General features: G+C 35.3%; 1 protein-coding gene across 1 annotated transcript in view; it reads left to right on the forward strand.

Moving 5' to 3' along the window:
* Positions 1-22,751, forward strand: part of LOC132698655 (ankyrin-2-like) — a 25,804-nt gene continuing 3,053 nt past the window's right edge. The window contains exons 1-6 of the mRNA XM_060664849.1: positions 1-6; positions 589-835; positions 8,593-8,752; positions 10,408-10,840; positions 11,862-12,834; positions 14,184-14,267. Of these exons, the coding sequence (XP_060520832.1) occupies positions 1-6; positions 589-835; positions 8,593-8,752; positions 10,408-10,840; positions 11,862-12,834; positions 14,184-14,267 (1,903 nt within the window). The remainder of the gene's footprint in view (positions 7-588; positions 836-8,592; positions 8,753-10,407; positions 10,841-11,861; positions 12,835-14,183; positions 14,268-22,751) is intronic.

A 22,751-nucleotide genomic window follows, 5' to 3' on the forward strand; every position in this document is an offset into this window, starting at 1 on the left:
ATGCCGGTAAGTATGCGCATGGCTTTTTTTCTAATTTTTATCATTACGCCGATCTTTAAGGTCCAAGTTTTGGATCGCCTGAAATTATCACATATTTGAAAAAAAAACCGAAAAAATTGTATATCTATAAACTAAACATTGTTTATTAATATATGAGTATCAATTTATGTTTATATACGATAATTTGCAGTAAATAAATATGCAATAGGTACGGTTTATTGAAAAAAAAACTTATTATTAGTCAACCAAAACTAACGTGGTGATTAATTGTCTCCCTCAGCAAAAATAATTATTAATACCTAATCACATTTACTACCTTTTGTTTTATATATGTGAGGAAATTGAGTTTATTTTAAACAGAAAAACATAATTTTGAATTAAAAACTCTGTCTTGAATGCCAACTCCTGTGGTAGCTATATTGATTATTGATCAAAATGTATATGACACACGTCTAATATAAACTTTGTCCAAATTTCTGGCATTATAAGTCAAAACAAAGGCATCAAGCGTCTAAACTATGTTGTCCTATACGAATGACGGATGAAACTCGTTTCGAGAGGGCCAGATGACGTCATTGTCGAGTAAAGGATTCGACCACATATACCGACAGTTCCGCCTCTGATCCTCAGGCTCAGCCGATCGATCCCGAACTAACTGCTAAACTGCTTGGCCATGGCGTAGCCGTCTCTCCGGTGGTTACGGTGGAACCGCGCAGAAGGAAATTCCACAAAGCGATCAGACTGAATATGCCCGCGCCCACCGCGCATTCTCAAGGAATGATCAACCAGTATTCCGGTTCTGCGCCGACGTTGAGGTTATTGTGTTCGATCACAGGTAGGGTCGTTATTCTTTTCGGTTCGCTTTATTTTGGATCGGGAGAAATATTTGGTTTCTGAAGTCCGTTGCAAAAAAGTTAAAAAGTGACCACATCACCCACAAAATAGCGAAATTTGCCAAGTCCAAGCGCACGCTAATAATTTGAAATTGCAGCAAAACAAACGTCAATATTAATATTGTATATGATAGCTTTGTTTTGCTTTATTAAAATATTAATTATTTTTTAAATGCCTTGTATTATACTTTCACAATTTTGAAGTAAATACACACATGTCTACTCTTTTTATGGAACTCCACATTATCTTTATCATACGCATCATAAAAAGTTTTCAGATGCCACAGAGTTAAAAACTTCTCAATAAATATTGCTAGTTGCAATTTATGTTGTTTTTGACAAATACAGTGCGAGTCTCTTGGAATTCATACCGTAAATCAAAGGTCTTTTTTCTCAGGTATATGCTCGTTGGATCAATTTCACTTGCACTGCTTTAAAAACTTTTTTCGGATTAAATTTGGAAATTGGAAATTTTATAGACCACCTGATCTGATCCTCAACAAACCCAAATTTTGTAGAAAGAGAATCACTAGAAAATTTTTTTGATAAATTTTATTTGGTAAAGACAGTATTTTAAATTGCGCCTTTTATGATGTAACAAAGTTTTATAAAGCATGTCCCAAATTCAAAGTACTACTATATCACCTATTTTTTTTTCAATGGCATCATTAATTTTTTGCAACCATTTTTAAAGGTTACATGGTGATAAATTACAAACTCATATCAAATTTAAAATTTTTGTTCCTTTTAAAAGATATTTAACATATTTATAGAATCAAGTGAGAACCTTAGCATTGCAGGACACTATTAGTTGTGGGCTGCTGTTCGCAGATTTTGAAAAGTTACACTAAAATGCAGTAACTAAGTACACAATATTTTTTCTGAAGAATCAAATTTTCAAATTTAAAATGTTGACACTCATGTGTAACTCGGTTTTCTATTTTAAAATGATTTGCCATTTCAAAAAAAAAATACTAGATACTACGCTGCGAAAAATTTTGTTACTTCAATTTTATTTATTAAATTTATTGCCAGTTAGAGATTCGCACTGTATATTGTGGCAAATAAAGCGATCCACTATACGATCTGGAAACCCATAGGACATACGAAAAAAAGTATCGTACAGAAGTTTTAAAATATAAATTTAAAAATCTAAAATTATAATTTTGTTGATACAGGGTGTCCCAAAAGTGTCCCCTTCGACATAAACTTTGTTATTTTAAATGGAACACGCTGTATATATCGGCATTTTGAAATCCTTAGTTAAAATAAAGGTCACTTTCTTAAGAAATTCCTATTCCAATTTTGCATAGTTAAGGCAGAAATTGAGGTTATGTGTTTATTTACATATTTTGATTGCCTCATACAAAATTGTGTTGTGACGCTACTTGTTGACTACAGGTATTGCATCGAAAATTTAACCACCAACTAAGGAGATGATGCACTACTCAATCAGTTTGACAGATACGCCTCAGCTTATACAGGGCGTCCCAAATAAGCGATGCCGTTTTGGCGAATTTAATTAACAAAGTCTCAAGATTTTCAAATTGAACACCCTATATTTTTATTCATATATCAATTCTAGGACAGAAAACAAGGTAAGTTTGTAATTTATTTTATATTTAAATTTTACTTACTTTTTGAGATATTGGAGGTTTGAGATACCCGCTTAAATTCTTGTTGAATTTAATACTGACATTAGGTTACTTATTGGTAATATTAGGTATTTTTTATATAGCAAAGACACGATACTACTTCTTTTACAGATATAATACTTCAGATATAATAAAACCTATTGCTAGATAATTAACAATTAACTGTTTGTTTAAATATGAATTCTGAAGTTAGGAGTAGGTTTTATTCGTATATATTATACTTTTAAAAGAAGTGGGATCATGTTTTTGCTATTTAAAAAGCCTACCTAATGTGGGCAGCTTCAAATTCAACAAGAATTTATACGGGTGTTATCTTAAACCTCGAAGGAAAAGTAAGAAAAATTGAAATACAAGAAAAATTACTTTATTATTTTTTATATAAGAATTGATATCTGAATAAAAATATAGGGTTTTTCAAAGAAACTTCCACAGGCTACTGTAATGCTTTTTACAAAACTTCTGGATTCCTCCTGCGTCGGTTTTTGCTTAGTCGAAATTGCTGACGTTTCGCCAATCATCCTGTTGGCTTCTTCAGAGCTTGACTGATAAGCTGATTCGTATCTGTTAAACTGATTGAGTAGTATATTATCTCCTTAGTCTGTGGTTAAATTTTCGTTGCAATACCTGAATCAGTAGCGCCACAACACAATTTTATATGGGGCAATCAAAATATGAAAACAAACACATAACCTCAATTTCTGCCTATACTATGCAAAATTCGAATAGGAATTTCTTAATAAAGTGGCTTTTATTTTAATCAATGATTCCAAAAATATCGATATATACAGGGTGTTCCATTTAAAATAACAAAGATGATGTCGAAGGGGACGCTTTGGGACACCCTGTATCAACAAAATTATGATATTTTAAATTTTCATGAGAGTCCAAGAAACTTTTGTACGAAACTTTTTTTCGTATCTCCTCTGGGTTTTCAGACGGATTAATAAAATTGACTATATGTATTTATAATTTTTTCTATATTTCTTAAATTTCCATTTTCTATTTGGTCACTGGTAGCTTATTCACACGCCAATAACGTTTTTGCAATGGTTTTCAACGTCACCATATTATCTCTAAATCAAGATCAAGTTTGAAATATTAAATAAACTACTTAGGACGTTTAGAACTTTTTTTTACCTAATATGTATCGGTGTTGTGGTGTGCCCTCGTATTTCGTAAACTGTAATTGTTATGGGGTTGGCAAGCTTTTCATTTACTTATAGCCTTAGAGATTCATTAGATTTGATTATTTTAAAAACATAATTGTAGATAGATTCGTCGAGACTGACCGTCTCGCAACTCTATGGTTTTGTTTGTTGTCCATACGTAAATATAGATGGAGTTTTTAGATTAGTCCATAGAGCCAGGCCGATTTAGTGGAACTAGTTTAGACGCGACTCGAGCATGTAAATATGCTTAGCGTTCGTCGATTTGCGGGTGAAGCGGCGGGAAACTAACAATTCAACGTTAAAATTTTTGATAAACAAAGTTTGCCAGCCTCGGGCTTTTGCGTCGACAGGCGATGACACTGGGATGTTTCTCGATATAGTCAGTGACCTCATGGTGACCTCCTGCAGTGTGTTTTGTAAAGGTTTACCTAATTACGTAATAACATTTCTAAGCGAGTGTTATTCGCTCGTTGGTATTTTCAATGTCGCCAAAGTGAACGGCTATGGCGTATACCTGGACCTTTAACTCCAGAAACAAGATTATCGCGACGCCACTGCGTGTGATTGCTTGCGTAACCAACCATTTGAGGGTTTCGTATAATAGAGTCCGCGTCCTAGCAAAATTTTACAATAAAAAAGGACGGCTAGAGATGGAGACTGTTGTCTTTCTCTTGCTCATTTATACAAATTGGAGAATGGGGTATTCTTGTCGTTTCCTTAATTGATTTACCGATATATGCTTATTTCGAAAAAGACTTAAAACGTATTTGTCCAAATATGTACCGTGCGTTCAATTTATCTTGATAACATTTTAATTGGATTTACCTTTTTTGATTCTAGAGATATCAATGTAAACAAAAAACAAAATGTAGGGTTAGTTGCAAAGTTCTTTTCCAAGTGATGTATACAACAAAAAACACTGTCAATTTTCTGACGTATAAGCCTACTTCATATTTTTTAAATGATACACCATGTATATTATATATGTATTTAATAGAATATCTTATTCCACTTCATATTTTAGCCCACTCGTTTTTGACAAATAGACAAAAATAGGATATTTTTATATAATTTCAGAGTGCTCTGACTGACAAAATAAAAATATGTTTATGTTTGGCGTATTAGTAAACAACATTCATGGTTCAATTATTGTTTTTCGCGAATTTAGCATCCTTAAAAGTATACTTTCTGAATAATAAAAGTGTAACCGCAGCTCGTCGTCAGTATATTACACTTTATCCAGAGCGCCGAGCTCCTTTAAAACAGATATTTCCAAGGCTTGCAAAGAAATTTGCAGAAAACGCTAACGAATTAAATGCTAAAAAAGTATGCCGGAATCATAATGTTTAAAATAAACAAAATATGGCAAACATATTAGGATTCTATGAAGCACATCCAGTTTCCTCTATTACTAGAGTAAATGAAGAGGCAGGGATTTCTCAGGGATTAATCGACTCAGTTTTGAAAGAATATAAATATAATGCATTTAAATTTCGTAAAACTCAAAAACTAAGTGCAGAACAATGTCAAAGGAGGATGCAGTTTTGTTTGCATTTTTTAAATAGACATAATGATAATAATAAATACACGAAATAAAAACCTAGGGGTACCAACTCATTAATGTATGGTATGGTGTCATAGACGGGAATATTTTGGGTCCGATTATATATCAAAAGTTAAATGGAGATCAATATTTGCAAGTGTTAGAGCAATAGAATAGAACAATATATAGAAGAATTGTGATCGGCGGAACTATGGATTGGCCAGACAACAGCCCCGAGTTAACTTTAATAGATTTTTTTCTTTTGGGGTTATATAAAAAATCAAGTGCACAGAAGTTCAGCGAATGATTTCAAAGGCAATCAATCAGTTAAGAGACAATCCGGAAACGTTACTAAATGTAAGAATCATACAATTAGAGTGTATGAGAAATGTTTTCAGGAAAATACTGGTCACATAGAGCAGTATTTAGAATAGTTAAACAATTTTTTACTTTACTGCGTCTTGTCATTTTTAGTGTGTTTCTTGTATTTTAATTTTAAATAATTATTGTTGTTGCAGTCAGTTAGGGCACTCTTTAAAATCATATAAAAATTTCCTATTTTTACCGATTTGCCAAAAAGTGAACTAAAATATAAAGTGTGTTACATCATTGTAATCGGGGGGCGTTCCATTTAAGAAAATATGATGTAGGCTTATATGTCAGAACATTGAGAGTGTTTTGTTTTATAGGCTACTAACCCTACATTTTTTTTTGTTTATCTTGATATCTCTAAAAACAAAAAAGTTAAATTGAAGATAAATTGAAGGCACCGTACTTCTAACGAATTTTTTTCTTTGAAAACAGAAAAAAATTAAAATTTTCTTTTTACTTTTTTGTGACACCTAATGCATAAATTATATTGTGAAATAATACTAGTAAATATGCATTACCTATTTGCCCTAAAAAAAAACTTCCTTTTGTCGATTATACAGGGTGTTTCAACGTTCAGCTGGAGATTCATCAAGAAATAAATAGAAAATAGTTCATATTAAAGTTACGGAAATCAAGCTAACAGACGGGCTGTTCGATATTTATTTAACTTTATTAAAATATGTTAAGCCTTTTTTCCGATTTTGTTCAATTTCGCAATGTCATTTATAACGATTAACGCCGAATTTTGCTTTAACTAGATTAAAATTGTGAAGTCCGGTGCCGTTCCGGTAGGTGTACACCACTGACCTTTTGCAATTTTTGTTATTTTCTTTGAATAAGTCCCATAACTTGGAACTTAACCATGCCGTTCTTCTTTTAAATGATAGAAATAGTTTCACGAGTAGTAGAGATAAACTTCTTTAGCAGATATGCGTTAACTGGTTATCATTATTATTATCTTTTAACTTAAAGCTGTATAAAGAAGAAAAAAATAGGTTTGCGAAAGCGCGTTGGAAATGTGTCGGCTGTTTGGCAAAGCAGCGAGCTGTCTTGATAGCTGTCAGTTTTAAATTACTCAATTTGGAGCTAAAATTGTCAGCACTCTCTTTACGTTGATTATTGACTACAATACGATGGTCATTCTCACGTTTTCATATTGGATCTGCTCTGCAAAGTACCAAATTTGAAGGAACCAAAAAACCTTAACAAAACGCCCTGCACACATCACTTTTCTACCCCTACTAATGCGCTATTATTTAATAATTTTCACACGCGGTCCAGGGGTGTTTCGGAAAAGATCTCTCAAAGGTAACTAACTAAGAATATTTTGGGCTGCCCCCCTTATTTATTTTAGAATGTTTACCTATTTTATCTACTTAATTATAATTTAGTTGGGATTTATTTTCGTTAGGAATGTGAGAGATTGTCGCAAGCATTTTGAGAACAAGTCGATGAAACAATCATATACGAAGCAAAACAAAACCCAAAAAAAATTTAAATAATAGTGTATGGAAGCGATTACAATTAGCTGCGTGTACATTCACTTAAAATCGTTTTCGTCTGATCTATTTTGATTTGCCTCTTAGACGTTCAACTTTATTATTATTTATTTACTTACCGTTCGAAAATCACGACACTATTGATATTGCAATTGATCACCTTTCAATAGATTTGCTGCATTCGTATGTTTTTTTTTTGACATTTTGTTTTTCGTTACGACCCGGATCGGGCGTTGGATCAGTCGTTCAGTCACACGGGTTCGGTGAACAAAAGGACAATGCAAAATCGGAAGTTAGTTGCCACGACTGGTCTTTTCTGAAACCGTTAACGTGTCTTACGCTTAGTGCTTTTAGTGCTTTTCACTTGCTTCGCTTTCACTGTTGGCCGTCCTGTTGCGGTGAAAACGCTTAGAGGCACGCTGGAACATTCGGGTCTCAGGATCTCGATTTAACTAAGCGCATGAGCGGGAGTCGGAATTTTAATCAGCTGATGATAAGAATTTAAAGAAACGCCTTGATTTGAGTTGTTTTCGTTTAATTTTGAAACGGTTCAAAGGGATTGTAAATCAACAGACAATTATTATCAATTGTCTATATTATAAATTATAAAATATTTCGAATTAAGTATAAGAAAAAAACCGAAATTAAAACAGTAAAGTTCAGAGTTTGATTGCTCAAACTTTGAACAGTTCTAGACACCAACCTGAACAAAGATCACGTAGTTGATATATTTTTTCAGATGAAAAAAGAAAGTGCAACGAGAATTAACCACAATTAAAGGATTCGCCTTTATATAGCTTTACGCTAAATGCTAAGAGCGACTCCGCCTTTTCAATGTTCTATGGCTATGTAAAATCGCATCCTTTGGCAGAGGCGCCACCCTCAATTCTTTTTGTTTTTGGTTCTTTTTTTGTATAAATTTTCTCTAGCATTCCATGTGTTCATCGTATACAAAGGTGCATCACTTATTTTTGAGTTAATTTGTGCCTTCACTATCGTCCAACTCAGCTGATTTAGATTCTAGCTTCTGCGTATGCGCGAACTTGAAGACGATGTTTTGGTTTAAATTGGTGTCGACAGCAGCCGAGAATTTTTCCAAAGAAATGGGTGAAGCAACAGAAATAATTATTCTCTGTACGTATAATTTTGTACGCACAGCTGATTTTGGATTCTTTTATTTCATTTCGAGCGATTTTTCAAAAAAAAGTCATGTGGTAACACCGGTTTGAATTAACAGTTGAAATATTTCCCTGGCCATGTTGCTTAAAATAGACCAGCGACTCCATTGTCGGATATCCGGGGGAAATTAGTTGCGATAGAAATCGCTGTTGTCGCATTAAAAAGAAATGACTTGAGCCAGTAAGCATGCCAGTGGATGTCATTGAATTATTTTACCCAGCATGACGAGCAACTGCGGTCGACGGTCGAATATGCGTTATCCATTAATGATTTTCTGAAAAGGTGGAACCACCAGAGCCCAATGGGAAGACGTGACGGGGTCCACGCCTCTGACGTTCGTCAACGACGTGGTGTCCTTTACGACCACCGTATCCGCCCGATTTTGGTTGATGGACTGTCGGAATATCGGCGACGCGACGAAGATGGCCACCGAACTTTACAAGTAAGTCGACGCTTGCGTTACAAATCCCGTATAAAACATCCAGACCACTGCTCATGCAATTTATACTGTGTTATATAGAACTTGCAACACCCTATAAATGTAAATATATTTTATTAAGATTTTAGGAAGTGTAGAGGGATAAATATTACTGACAATCGATAATATCCTCAAACAAGTTCATTGAAGATAATTCTTGAAAATTCAATAAGGATTTGCACTTTCACGTAGGTTTTGACATTCTGTAACTAGTCGTGACGTGCTGCCAATTGGACTCGTCACTGAAAACCACCCGATTCCAGTCTATATTGGTTAATAACGGGTGATTCAATAAGAGTTTCCACATTACAATCTGAAATATTTTTGAAACGCCACTGTATTTGTTTATTATCATATGAGATTTCTAACCTCAAAACATAAACAAAATTAGCCATGGAGCAATATACGACTGAACAACGTGTAAAAATTGTGCAAGCCTATTATGAAAATGGTCGATCAAGAACAAATGCATTTCCGTCTCTACGTGAATTTTTTGGCGCGCAAAATCGACCTTCTGAGAGGACAATTTGGAATGTGGTTCAAAAATTTGAGCAAACTGGATCTATAACTAATCTCAAAGTCCCTCAACGTGCTCGTGCAGGTAAGTCAGATCAAAATATTGCCATTGTTGCCGAAAGTGTAGCCGAAGATCCAAACACATCGATTCGTCATCGATCGCAGCAAGTGGGCCTTACGTATTCAATCACACAGCGAATTTTAACAAAGGACTTGCATCTACACCCATATAAAGTCCAAATAACTCAGGAGTTGAAACCTCGAGATCATCAACAGCGCTGCGTGTTTGCAGAATGGATACGAGAACAAGGGGTTCATTTTCTACGAAAATCATCTTTAGCGATGAGGCACATTTTCACGTTGGTGGTTTTGTAAACAAACACAATGCTCGTATTTGGGGATTAGAAAATCCAACAGAGATTGTTCAAAAAGCAATGCACCCTCAAAAAGTGACTGTTTGGTGCGCATTTTGGTGCGGAGGAATAGTTTCCCCTTTTTCGAGGATAATGCGGAGAACGCTGTTACGGTTAATGGTGTTCACTATCGAAACATGATATCTGATTTTTTCTGGGAGCAGTTGGAAGGTATGGACATTAAAGATTTGTGGTTCCAACAGAATGGAGCCACTTATCACACATCCAGAGAAACGATGCAATTGCCGCTAGATTTTTTTTTTGGGTATCTAAAAAGCAGAGTGTATAGAAATAAACCAAACACTATTCCAGAGCTGAAGAAGGAGATTAGACGCGAAATAGCCGGCATAGAACCTGAATTGTGTCAAAAAGTGATAGGAAATTTCAATAAACGAATTATGAGTCGCGGGGGTCATTTGAATGATATCATCTTTCATACCTAATTGTAATACACTAATCTAAAATGGCAAATAAAAATATTTGTATATATTTATATTCTTCCGAGTTTTTTTTATTATTTTAATGTGGAAACCCTTATTGAATCACCCTTTAGTAACTGTGACTGTAATCTATGACCCATAATTCCTCACTAATATTCAATTTGCCAGGTTGTACTGAACTGGTCTCCAAGGGCACTTCATGGTTATTTATAAATATTGTTAAGCATGTAGTGGGTGTTGCAATTTCTAGGATACATGTTATAAATAGTCAACGGTTGCACATATGGCTTAAAATTCGAAACGTGCTGACCGAAGCCCTCTATTCTTTCCCAAGGGAAGCCATTCACGTGCCGTTCATGGCCAAATTCGTGGTGTTCGCCAAACGGATAGAACCGTTGGAGGCACGACTGCGCGTATTCTGCATGACCGACGACAAGGAAGACAAAACGTTAGAACACCAGGAGCACTTCACCGAAGTGGCGAAAAGCAGAGACGTTGAAGTGCTGGAAGGCAAACCGCAGTACATAGAGTTCGCGGGAAATCTGGTGCCCGTCACGAAGAGCGGAGAACAGTTGTCGTTTTCGTTCAGAGCGTTCAGGGAAAACCGGCTACCGTTCTCGGTCAGAGTGAAGGACCAACACGCTGAAGCCGTAGGACGATGTTTGTTTATGAAGGAAGCGAAGGTAATTTCTTTGCTATATTACATTTCTAAATGGTGCGGAGTTATACATGCAAAAGGACAATAGAACGGGCCATCAATAATTTAATCGAATTGAATAGCATTGATATTTTTTTTATCGGATGCTGTTATGATCTGGCTTTGCGCCAGTTCAGATACTTTGTCCACTGTTGTCCGTTCAAAAATAATGGCTATAAAAATAACAAAGGCGTGCGTTTATTTTCCCTCCTTTATTCTATGGGGTCATTTCAATAATATCGCGTACAATATAGTGACAAATCCTTTCACTTGACCTCATATGAGTTCTGTTGAATTTAATCAAAAAATGATTTTTATTTAAATTCTATTGAGCTACCAATTTTTTCTTTGCTATGATGGCTTCAAATACAATGTTTGCTCGTAATCCAGATTATAATGTCTTGTTTTCTTCAAGATTACGCTGATGTTTTTTTATGCATCGTGAGTTGTAGTTGGGCGTTATGCATCACCCCTACTGAGTCAGTCAGAAGATATTTTAACATTTCTCCAAATAATCTTTGGCACTCATATCCTACTGATAATCTGCAGTTCCTAGCACTTACCATGACTACATAATTCTTATTGATCAATCGGCTTCCCATCGAGAGAAAAAATTATTTTTGTGTTTGTGTTTTGTGAAGTACAATATTTTCGCCAAAAAAATTAATCATCTAAAATGAAAGGAGTTTGCGGTTATCCTTTTCTGAAACAAAATTCGCATTCAAGTTTTCCGTGGTAGTGGTAGAAATGTTGCCTTTTTGTTCAAGCTCTATCGAAATTCCGTGTAGAGATATTCTTTTTTTTTAATTTAAATGCATCATTTTTCATGTAGCATACATTGTTAATGTTGACACTGGCACTAAAATTTTTAAACCGAAATATTGATGGGTTCTTATCTAGTCTATCTACGCGTATGAGCGAACTTTAAATTTGATCGGTCTTATTACTCCGCACCATTTAGTAACAGAATTTAAAAAATTCTCACCTAAGCAATGTTAAACGTATAGGTGCTCAAAGGAGAACCGCCGCAACAGCCGATCTGTATCCTCAACATAGTGCTACCCGACGATATAGTTACGGACACCATATCCCTTTCCGACTCTGAAAGTTCGAAGAGGCACATGTTCCTCTCTGAGTTCCGAGACTACTATCGACCAGACACCAGACTGGCAGACATGAGCAACTTGCTCGGTGACGACTGGGTGGAGCTGGCCCACCAGCTTGGACTCACCTCGTCGGAAATCAACGTCATCAAGTCCGAGTACCCCGAGAGCGTCGCGAAACAGGCGCAGTCAATGTTGCGCATGTGGCTATCTCAAAGCGGCAACATGGCGCAGACCAACGCCTTGGAGAACGCGCTCAGAAGAATCGGTCGGGAAGACATCATACCTCAGTGCCTAAACGTAGAGCAACCGAGCCACGCGATTTCACGAATCAAAGAAGAGGAGATCGGGTATAGACTAAGGAAAAGCGGCGCGGATAAAGAGGACGAAACGAGATCGCCAGAAAAGAAGAACCTGATAGAGCACTACGACAAATACTCTGCAGAAGAGAAGATCGTCGAGAAGTCCGAGTCGGAAGAGGAAGAGGATAACTTCGACAAGTCCGTAACGGAGAGGCGGGAACGAATCGAGAAACGTCTTTCGGCCGAAAGAGCGATTCCGGCGTCTTCGCAGCGACGCGAAATCGTCCAGGAAATCAGCTCCATCCGACAGCAGAATATCGTTGAGGATAAAATAGCCGAGGTGAAACAGAAGGTGTCCGAACCAGCGACCACGAGAATTATCACGGAAACTATCGAGATAAAAACCACCACTCCATCCGACTCGAAAGTTTCCGAGGTGGCCAAGATGACGACTGTCGAAACGCACAAGGTTGTGGAGCAGTCGCCCAAACCCGGAGAGGACGCGAAGCTTTTGGAGGAGGTCAGCCAGAGGATCGGAAAAGCGCGGATCGAGCCCCGATTGAACGGAAACGAAGGTGAGTTTGAGAATTTTATCAGATGATTCCTGGACGGACCAAAAAAAAAAGAAGTTGCATTCACATTCGTTTGAGAGGGTTCAAACTTCCATAAACTTTAAGTATTCATTTTCTCTATCAATGTATACAAGTAGATAACACCCGTTCTCACATTTTTAGTACTACATAGCCCTCATTAATTCACATCACATGATAAAAAAAAATTCTTTTGTTCTATATGCCACTGTCACTTGTCAAGTATTTTCTTTACCAACAGCAATTTGCAGAACGCTTTTTACATTTCCTTCAGATCTTTACTTGGGAATATTGTCTTCTGGTGCATGCTCCATCAGAGTTCTGTCATTGGTAGGTATCTTTCCTTATTAAAATAGAAAGGATTTTGGCTGGCCTTCCCGGATTTTTTAAGCTGTAGCTTATCATTCCTTAAATAATTTCCAATTACAGTTCGTCGGCAACATCTTTCAAATCTTTCTTCTATCGTAAAACCAATCATATAGATTCAAAACAATGACACAGCTTCTTTGTTCTCATTACTATTGACACTGACACAAAAATTTTTAATGCTCCATGCCTATCGGCAATAGTGATCAATTTATGTGGTTCTATAGGTTTCTACCCACCATGACCTTTAACTTTGGTAGTACTGAACGAACTGAACAACTTTAATATTAATTAATTAAATTATTATTAATTATTATTAATTAAAATTTTGATGCAATTTATTCTCCTTGTGTATCATATACAGGGTGATTGATTAATACACTGCCCCAACTTGGAGCCTTGTTCTTCAGCTCAAAACAAGGAAAAAAGTTCATATACATACATATATGTTCATATGTTGCTGAGATGGAAGGCGTCAAGATTTCTTGTGTGTTTTTTAGTTACCTCGTAAAATTTCGAAAATATATAATCAAAAATGGGGACCATTAGGCGTGTTGCAATATACATAACAGTTCTCTGATTAATCTAGTGTTTTGGACACTGTATCGAATTCGAAATGCAAAAAACTAATTTATTTGTCAAAATAAAATAAAGCGCTCCTGCTCGGAGAGTTTTCACAAAAGTAAACATTCAGACAGACTATCTTCCGCTAATTGGCGTTTTTGTATGTCTGATAATATTAATAATTTTTGTGACCGTAACTCAAACACACCCATTTAATCGATAATTTATTTGTAACAAAAATGTGCGAGGGGGTCGTATTTGAATTGTACCGGGTGTACCAAATTTCAATAGATTATTTTAAAGTTTTAGGAGGAAAATGCACAAAAAACGTCGAAACTTTGACACCCTGTATGTCGCATATATGTAAGCCCCGCCCTAAAACCATGATTTTCTCTTACTTAAAGATCCAAAATCTCCGAAGTTCTCGAAGACCCCGCCGCCAAGCCCGGCCGACTTCTTGATCAAAGAGCAGGCAGCCACGATCCAAGGTAAGACCCATTTTTTTCGGCTTACCACCGTACTTTTTTTATTAAGCAAGGCTTGGTAGAAATGTGCCGGGAATACTTATCTTACGCGAATCCGGTCCATATCGGCATCGTTTTCTTCTTAGACGCGATAAGTATTTCGAGGCACCACAATGTGGCATATCAATACCGAACTGCGCAAAACACGGACACATCTAATGGAATTAGAGGCCGTTTACAAATAAGATGATTGCGATTTAATTGAATTTACACTGCACGTAAGAAAACCTGCAAGTGTAACGTCTCCAGACGGAACTGTAAATAACATCTTAGCAACGACAACTTTTAATTGAATATTCGTAAATCCTTTTATTCTAGGACAGGACAGAAAATTCAAATTTTCTTTATATTATATGACGTTTATCACCATAAAAATACCAAAAGCTGGGCTGATACACGCAAATAAGGATATTTTTTGTACTGCAAATTTTCTTCTTTACTTTAATAATACAATAACACGTTTTGTTCAAACAGAACACCAGTTAATGAAAATACCTATCTACTAAAAAGTAAAAAAGGCATTTTTTAAATATCGGCCACTCTTTTATTATAGTGTCTTCTTCAATTTAAATAATTGAATTAGCGGTGGCTGGAGAACTATTTATTTGTTCTTCATCATACTATACAATGAAGAAAAACGAACAAATTAAATCCAAAATACTGAAGTTCTCTGTGCTCAAAAATTTGAAAAAGTTGACGTACTGATTCTCGTCGGTTTGATGTGCATCAGGAATATTAAATAATTTGCTGCTTCAACACCTTCTTGTTGACTTAATTTCATGGAGCAACGAGATGCGGATCTAGAAAACCCATGCCCTCCAAATGCACTTTATGTTAGAGCCCCGGACTCCTTTTTTTATTAAGTGAATTTTGCTCGAGGTGTTAACAGCAAAATAATATAATATATACTAAATAAATATATAATAAATACTTTTTCGCAAGTCTGCAGGAGAACCTTGAACTAACTCAATGAGCTGGCCGTCGTCTTCCATTTTTAATATTCACTAAATATCGCGTTACTTTTTCAAGGGATATAGGGATATGGTTCTAAATAATAGCATTATTTTAATTCTATTTTTGGTTTTATTGCAATTTAAATTAAAATTTTTATTTGCGTCTGTCAACCCGGCTTTAATGATAGGCAAGTAACAATAAAAATATTTGCGGAATATTTAAAAATAAAAATGATCGAACGCAGTACTGTAACCAAAATTGTTAATTGGAAAATCTTGTAAATTTGCATAACAACTCTCTTTTGCGGAGTTTCCACTTCAAGAATATTTTAGTATGGAGCAAAATACGAATGTACTAATCACAACGACCTAAAACGGGAATCGTTTGCCATACGGCGGTAATTTTTGGTTTTGGTTAGTTGACGACAACAAGGGTTTTGATTCTATCTATACGTTAAGTAATCAAATTTTTGGTTGCTTCTGAGTCGCTTATATTTAGTTAGTTTGAAATATAAAGCAGAATTCCATGGTATACGATATAGCTATAGGGATAACGCCACCGTAAGCTACAGTACTAATTAATTTTTTGGAGTTTGATCTTAAAATCATTATTGAGAAAACTAGTAAAAATAATACTTCCCAATTAATCTTGCTTTATTTCAAAAATCAAAAAAATTGAATGCTACAAAAGCAAAACGAAAAAGTTAACAAAAATAATATATAGGTACAACATGCGAAACTTGTATTAGTGGTTGATTCCCGTTGGTAGTTTATAAGTAGGAATGAAACAGAACTATACTATAACCCAAAAGTAAATAATAATTGTTCATATAGTTTGATTGCAGAAACAATGTTTTCCTGTCTGTTCTTCTTTTTTCTATACACAAAAGTTATTAGATTTCAATTATTGGATAAATAATCCTAAATGAAAAAAAACTCTTCATTTTTTTATTCTTCAATAACGTAACCTCCAATAATCTCACTTTCAATTTACTTTTGTCTATAGTCTGGGGTCATTTTGCCTTAACATGGCACAAACTAAACACTTACACACCTAAGAACACACAATATAAAATAAATCAATAATAAATACTTTTTTATTAGATTGTCAAGAAGTATGTATCACCCGTGGGACAAGAATCAATGTTAGCAGTCATTTTTAAGATACATTTTTGGTTCACATTAATTAATCCAATATGGATGTATCGCCTCCGAATTAATTTTGAGGCTATCCTTGGTAAATTTTGAGAGAGTGAATAATTTTGCTAATAATATAGAAAAACTAATCATATCCAATTTGGAACTAGATAAAAATTTCTGTTTTTATGCAAAATTTGTTTGGTGTCGGTTTCGTTTATGGTCTAAGACTATATGACCCAAGCATATTGTGTAGGTTAAGGTTAGTTTAGTTTTGGTGTTGTAAACCAACAAAAACTAATAAAATAAGCTTGGGTAGACCGCATATTAAATCAAATAATGTTAGGTAGATCACAGTCCAAACCTATTTGGTTTTTGGCATATTTATTCTGCAAAAGAAAACAATAATTTGATTTAATTACACAATTAATATTGTCTTACTTAAATTATAAAGAGTACAAAATATTTGCGCACTGACTGCACTTCCTCACAACAGAATTTGTAATATAAATTAAATAGTAGGAAACCAAGAAAAATCTAAATAAGTGCCAAATATCCGCTAGTGTCTTCTATGTCTAATCTCTCTCTTTAGTCCATTTCCCTAAGAAGGGATTAGTGACTATGATGCTCTTGAAACAGTGCTTATGGTATTGTGCCATTCCGTTTTATTCTGAGCTATGATTACGGTTTCATGAAGCCCATGGCCGATAAGATCCTTGGTTTGATCTATCCATCTTTTGGGTGACCTTCCGCGCGGCCGTCTTCCTTCTACCTTTCCTTCGACTATTAGTAGTTGCAGCGAGTCCGTTCTTCTTGTAATATGGCCAATGAACGTTAGAAAGCTTCGATTTATCGTCTTTGACAGATTTAGTTCAGTATTTAGTTCTTGAAGAACGGACTCGGTGCGCCGTCCAGGGTTTCCGTAACAGCCGTCTGTACGCCCATATTTCAAAGGCATATATCCGCCTTGCATCGCTCTCCTTGATTGTCCAGGTTTCAGCTCCATAAGTGGACATTAGTTTTGTTTGGATTTAATTTCAATCCAAATTCTGCACTGGTTTCCTGGGGACGGTGCATAATAAATTCCATTTCTTCTACACTAGATGTTATAATTAGTGTGTCGTCGGCATATCTCAGATTCTCGATTTTTCTTCCCCCTACAGATATGCCACCCTGCCAGTTATCCAGAATGTCCCGCATTTGTATTCGGTGTATATGTTGAACAGTAAGGGCGACAGAACACATCCTTGTCTGACACCCTTCATCGCTTGAAACCTGTTTGATGTGACATCGTTGATTCTTATCAGACCGTAATTATGTTCATAGAGCTGTCGGATAAGTATTATTAAGTGGTCAGGGACCCCCATTTCTTTGAGTATTTGCCACAGTTTTTTCCATTTTACCAAGTAGAAGGCCTTGGAGTAGTCGACAAAACAGAGGTACATTGTTATGTTAAATTCTCTAGCTTTCTCAATTAGTTGTCGTGCGTTTCCTATTTGTTCTCTCGTACCCTTACCCGGCATAAAGCCGGTTTGTTCTTCTGCAATCTGGGGTAGTAGATATGGTCTAAGTCTGTTATTAATGATCTGTAGGAGAATTTTGCACGCATGGGGTATTAATGCAATCATGCGGTAGTTATTGCAGTCTGCTGGGTTATCCTTTTTATACAGTGGCATATAAAGTGAGCCGCACCATTCGCCTGGCCAATCTCCTGTCTTCCAAACTCGATTACGTATAAAATGTAAAACATCAACTGGCTGTCCTATTGACTTTAGTATCTCTGCAGCTAAGCCATCTATGCCTGGACTTTTATTGTTTTTGAGGCTCTTTAAGGCGCGTTCAACCTCCGATTTAAGAATCCCGGGTTCGTGTTCAGTAAATGTAGAATGGTTTACGGTGTTTAAGGGTCCATTACTGTTGTAATATTCTACCATTTTCGTCCTGTATAATTTGTGGGCGAAGTTTAAACTCACTAGAGAGGTATTTTACTTTATTGAACAGTTCCCTAGATTCGTTGGTTGCGGAGCGCTTTTTTATTTCCATGGAGATTTTATGAATGTGTGCGTTTTTATCCCTGATTTTTATTTCTTTATTGATGGTTTTCAATTTTAAGTCTTTATCAGATATTGTTGCTGGTGTTTCGTGATTCCAGCAAACTGGCAGTATTATCAGATAACCAAGGTTTGGATTTTATCTCCGTCTTTCCAGGTGTACAGCTTTTTTTGACTATTTCATTTATCCAAGCTCTAGTATCATTCCACATTTCTTGTACATCATCTTTTTGTCTAGGCATTTCGACAGAGCTCAGTGCTATCCTTATTTTCTCAGCAGAGAGTATTGGACACCTTGTCGTCTTGTTTACTTTCACTGCCCTTAGTTTGCGATGAAAGATGAAAGAGTTTATGTCTAATGGCTACGGAGAAAGACAAAAAGACAATTTTGGGATGGCCGAGTTGTGGTTCAGGCAAAGCATAAATGGTACGCCACAGTTATGTTAGGATTCTCATGGGTATGGCAAAGCGTTTGAAATTTGTATTTCCACGAAAGTTGTTGATTGTTCCGCAAATATTTTCGTTGTTTTTTTCAGTTTAAAAGGTGCCTTTTTAATGGTGCAATAAAGGTATCATCTCCGTATAATCCGGAATTTGCGTGCTACGATTTTAATATATGGAAAAAAGTTTTTTTTTCTACGGCCAAATGCGAAGAAATTATGAAAGTTGCGACACATGGGCATCGATTGTTCTTTATTAAATTATTAGGCACGAATGGATCAAGACTGAAAAACGCGGAACATCGTATGGCCTCTTAAGGCTATTACGGATACTATTACAAAATTATGAATTTTTAAAGGGCCAGTCCTCGCGTTTCCTCGATCGGGTTCGGTGGGTCGCGCGAGCGTTCGTTTTTTACGTCGCATTTTTATTTTTGCGGTATTTCAGACACTCGAGGGGGTAAGTACCACTTAAATTGTTTGTTTACCTATGTAACTAACAGAGCGAACCATGTATCCCGGAACTAAAATTGATATGCCACATTCCTCGGAGTTTGCAGAGCGGTATAAAATTTTTGTATAGTCCGAACGGTTTTTTTTTTGTTTAGTCTTACTGTATTTTGACATTTTTTTAACGTTCCGTCAATATATAACGTGTGTTCGATTATATTATAACCTGCGACACTAAAACCGAACAAACCTTACACACTAAATGTGCAACATTTGCTTCGACGCAAAGCTTTCGCCAACTAACCCAGTCCGACGAGTTGTAAAATAGAAAAAAAAAACACTAACTAACTAACAGAAAATAAATCATGTAATGCGAAAGGAAAGTGCGCGTAATCGCTTTGCTAGTTATTTTTCGTTTAACGCTTCCTGTATAATCGGCCATTTTTGTTTTCGTTATCTCTTGCACACGGCGAATTCGCCTCGTTTCGTTTACGTTTACCGACTTCGCAAAACTTCACGTTAACCACAAGGCAGTGTCGTCTGGTGTCATAGACGATGATCTCGCGCGAATTTCGAACCATTTTGGTTTTCCGTCCGATCGTTCACCAAGGACACTGCCTGCGCATGCGTTTCGAAATTTGACACCTCGTTTGCCTATTCTACACTTTGGTTAGATTTCGTGTGGGTATGTGTGTGTGTGTGACGTGAGCGAAGTGGTTGTCTTTTGTGAAGAGGCTCCAAATTATTTGATAAATTTCCGATACCTACATTGTGTTTTTTTTCGTCGGATTACACGCCAATAAACCAGAAACAAATATTACGTAGATAGAGCACCCAGGATGTTTATATGCTTAAGCTCCAATTTGTGGAACGTTTTCAGACCGCAAATTTTTCTTGGTACATCTAAAACTTTAAAACTTTTGTTTACACTTTTTAACACTTTGTAACATACTAAATATCTTCAATCATTAGCAATTCATAAGAGTTACTGTGTTTATAGGTTTATTGGCAATATAAATACCTAAACGAATGTTATTTGAGGCAAGCTCTATTGATATAAAAATTACCATTTAGGTGTTTTCCATATGCCAAATTTTAATCTTCTAGAGGGCGTATGTTTCATTTTTTATGTAAAACATAAAATTTCCTTTTATTGGTATGCGGCGCTGGTGGAAGTCGCTATGATTGATGTTTAAATAGTAAGCCCTATCGGGCAGATGTCGTAACATTGTCCCTGTTTGACGAAACAAATTCAAGGAAGCAAATTCAAATTATTGACGACACTCCCTGTATATTAAAAAATGTGCAACTAAAAACTTTTCCAGATACAACAAGACATCATTCCCAAAAACACTATTAAATGTTAAATTTTAGTTTTGACAGGAGAACATCGGAATTGATCAAAAATTGACCAACAAAATTAAATTACAGCGCAGAATATGGCGATTTTTCTAATAATCAAAAAATAATGTCACAAGAAATTTTGATTCACAAAATCGGTTCTCTAGCTTAAAAAATAAAAAAGTTACAGGGGTTCTGAATATCTAGTCAACAATCCTGTGCAAAGATACCAAATTTATTATCCACATCGTTCTTTATCTGTTTTTATACTGAAGATATAAATCTTGCAGTGATGAAAATATATGCTGATATGATCCTCCTGAAAATCTGGTATATAAATTATCGCTTTTGTCGATTACTGGATACACAGGTAGTGAAAATTTTTATCACAGCTTATGTTAAACCTTCAGGGTAACAACATATGCCTAGACCGATGTATTCAATGAAAAAGGAGAAAAATCATACGTCGTCATACGTGTTCAAGATTTTCTCGTTGCGATGTACTGAGCCAAGCAGAAAGTATCTCTGCCGAGGCGCCGTTGCAATATTGTACCCTTTTCCATCTCGCTCCCCCGTTTAAAATTTCGGAGTATTTTGTCGCACTTGACATTTAAGGTTGTTGTGAAGTTTCAAATAATTTGGAGCGGTGCAGAGCACAGTGGGATCAATTAAAAATTCGTTTCCCAAAACCTAAATTAATATATATAAATTAATCAAAAATTGTCAAATTCCAAGAATTTTTGCTATTTACAATCAATTTCTAACTCATCTATGATGACTGAGTTCTCAAAAACCATAAATCGTAGAAAAATGTCTGGAAGGCAGACAAAATGTCTGCTGCCTTAATTTGATGTTATTCAGGTGGGGCGACAAACAAACCACAAATACACAACAAACTCACTTTACAGCAAAGTTTTTAAGTCCATCCTGTCCAAAAACTACTACTAATAAAGTATCTGTTTCTTCTTTAATTAATAATTTTTTACTTACGCTAGAGCTATGCGGTTTTTGCAATACTCTACTCCACATAGGAAGAAACACAAAATTTGTCCACTTCAGTTATCCTTTGTATTTTAATCATCGTAATGAGCTTATAAAACCGATCTTTTTAGATCGAATCCAGTGGCATACTCAGATTTTTTTTTTATAAAAGATGAAATTTTTGAAATATGTTATGTTTTTTAACGAAAGGCACTATACATTTTTTAAAAATTTAATTGAGCTTGTTATATTAAAAATTAATAATTACACAATAGATAGTAAATATTTTTCGATGGTTACATTGTTTTAAAAAAAATTAATGCTTAATACACATTAATCAAAAATAAATTATCATTAATTAATAAATAAATAAATCAATATACATTAATCAATAAATAATAATGAATCAACAAATGTAAATATGTACACCTATTTTTTAAAATACTCCCTAATTATTCTAGATTTTTAGAGAGGGTATGAAAAGATCAATTGATATTTTAAAAATCATGCATGGCGTTTCATTTCATTTGGTTTGTTTATTAAAACTTACACTTTATAAAAGTTGAGTACACCACTGAATTCCGGATTTTAAATTTTAAATGCCTGAAGAAGAATTCGAAAAATGTCGGGCTGCTTGTTGAAATCAGTTTGAGCAGTTTTTTTTAAGTTTACTATTTCCTGTATTCACTTAGTACTTTTTGTAACAAAATAATAATAATATGTTGGCCGATCGTCCTTTCCTTCAGACCTTAACTAAAACTGAAGAAGCCACCAGGACGATTGGCGAAACGTCAGCAAATTCGATTCAACAACATCCGACCCAGAAGGAATCCAGAAGATTTGTAAATAGAAAAAGCTATAAAAAGCGTATTCGAATAAAAAATGCATCTAGCGGGTGTTCCCTTTGAAAATAAAAGAACAAACTTTAACTATTGTCTTAAAAATGTTATCTTTTAAGCCAGTGGATTCTGCATAAAGGTATCTACCTATAAAATTACGTTTTCATAATCTCACATACGATACAGGGTGTACTAAAAGGTAACTTAAATTTTCAAATTTCAAAGCCAGCTGGTTGTGTTGCGAAAACCGCATGTT

This window comes from Cylas formicarius, unplaced genomic scaffold, assembly GCF_029955315.1.
Source record: "Cylas formicarius isolate icCylForm1 unplaced genomic scaffold, icCylForm1.1 PGA_scaffold_2__14_contigs__length_35257938, whole genome shotgun sequence".
Taxonomy (NCBI): Eukaryota; Metazoa; Arthropoda; class Insecta; order Coleoptera; family Brentidae; genus Cylas; species Cylas formicarius.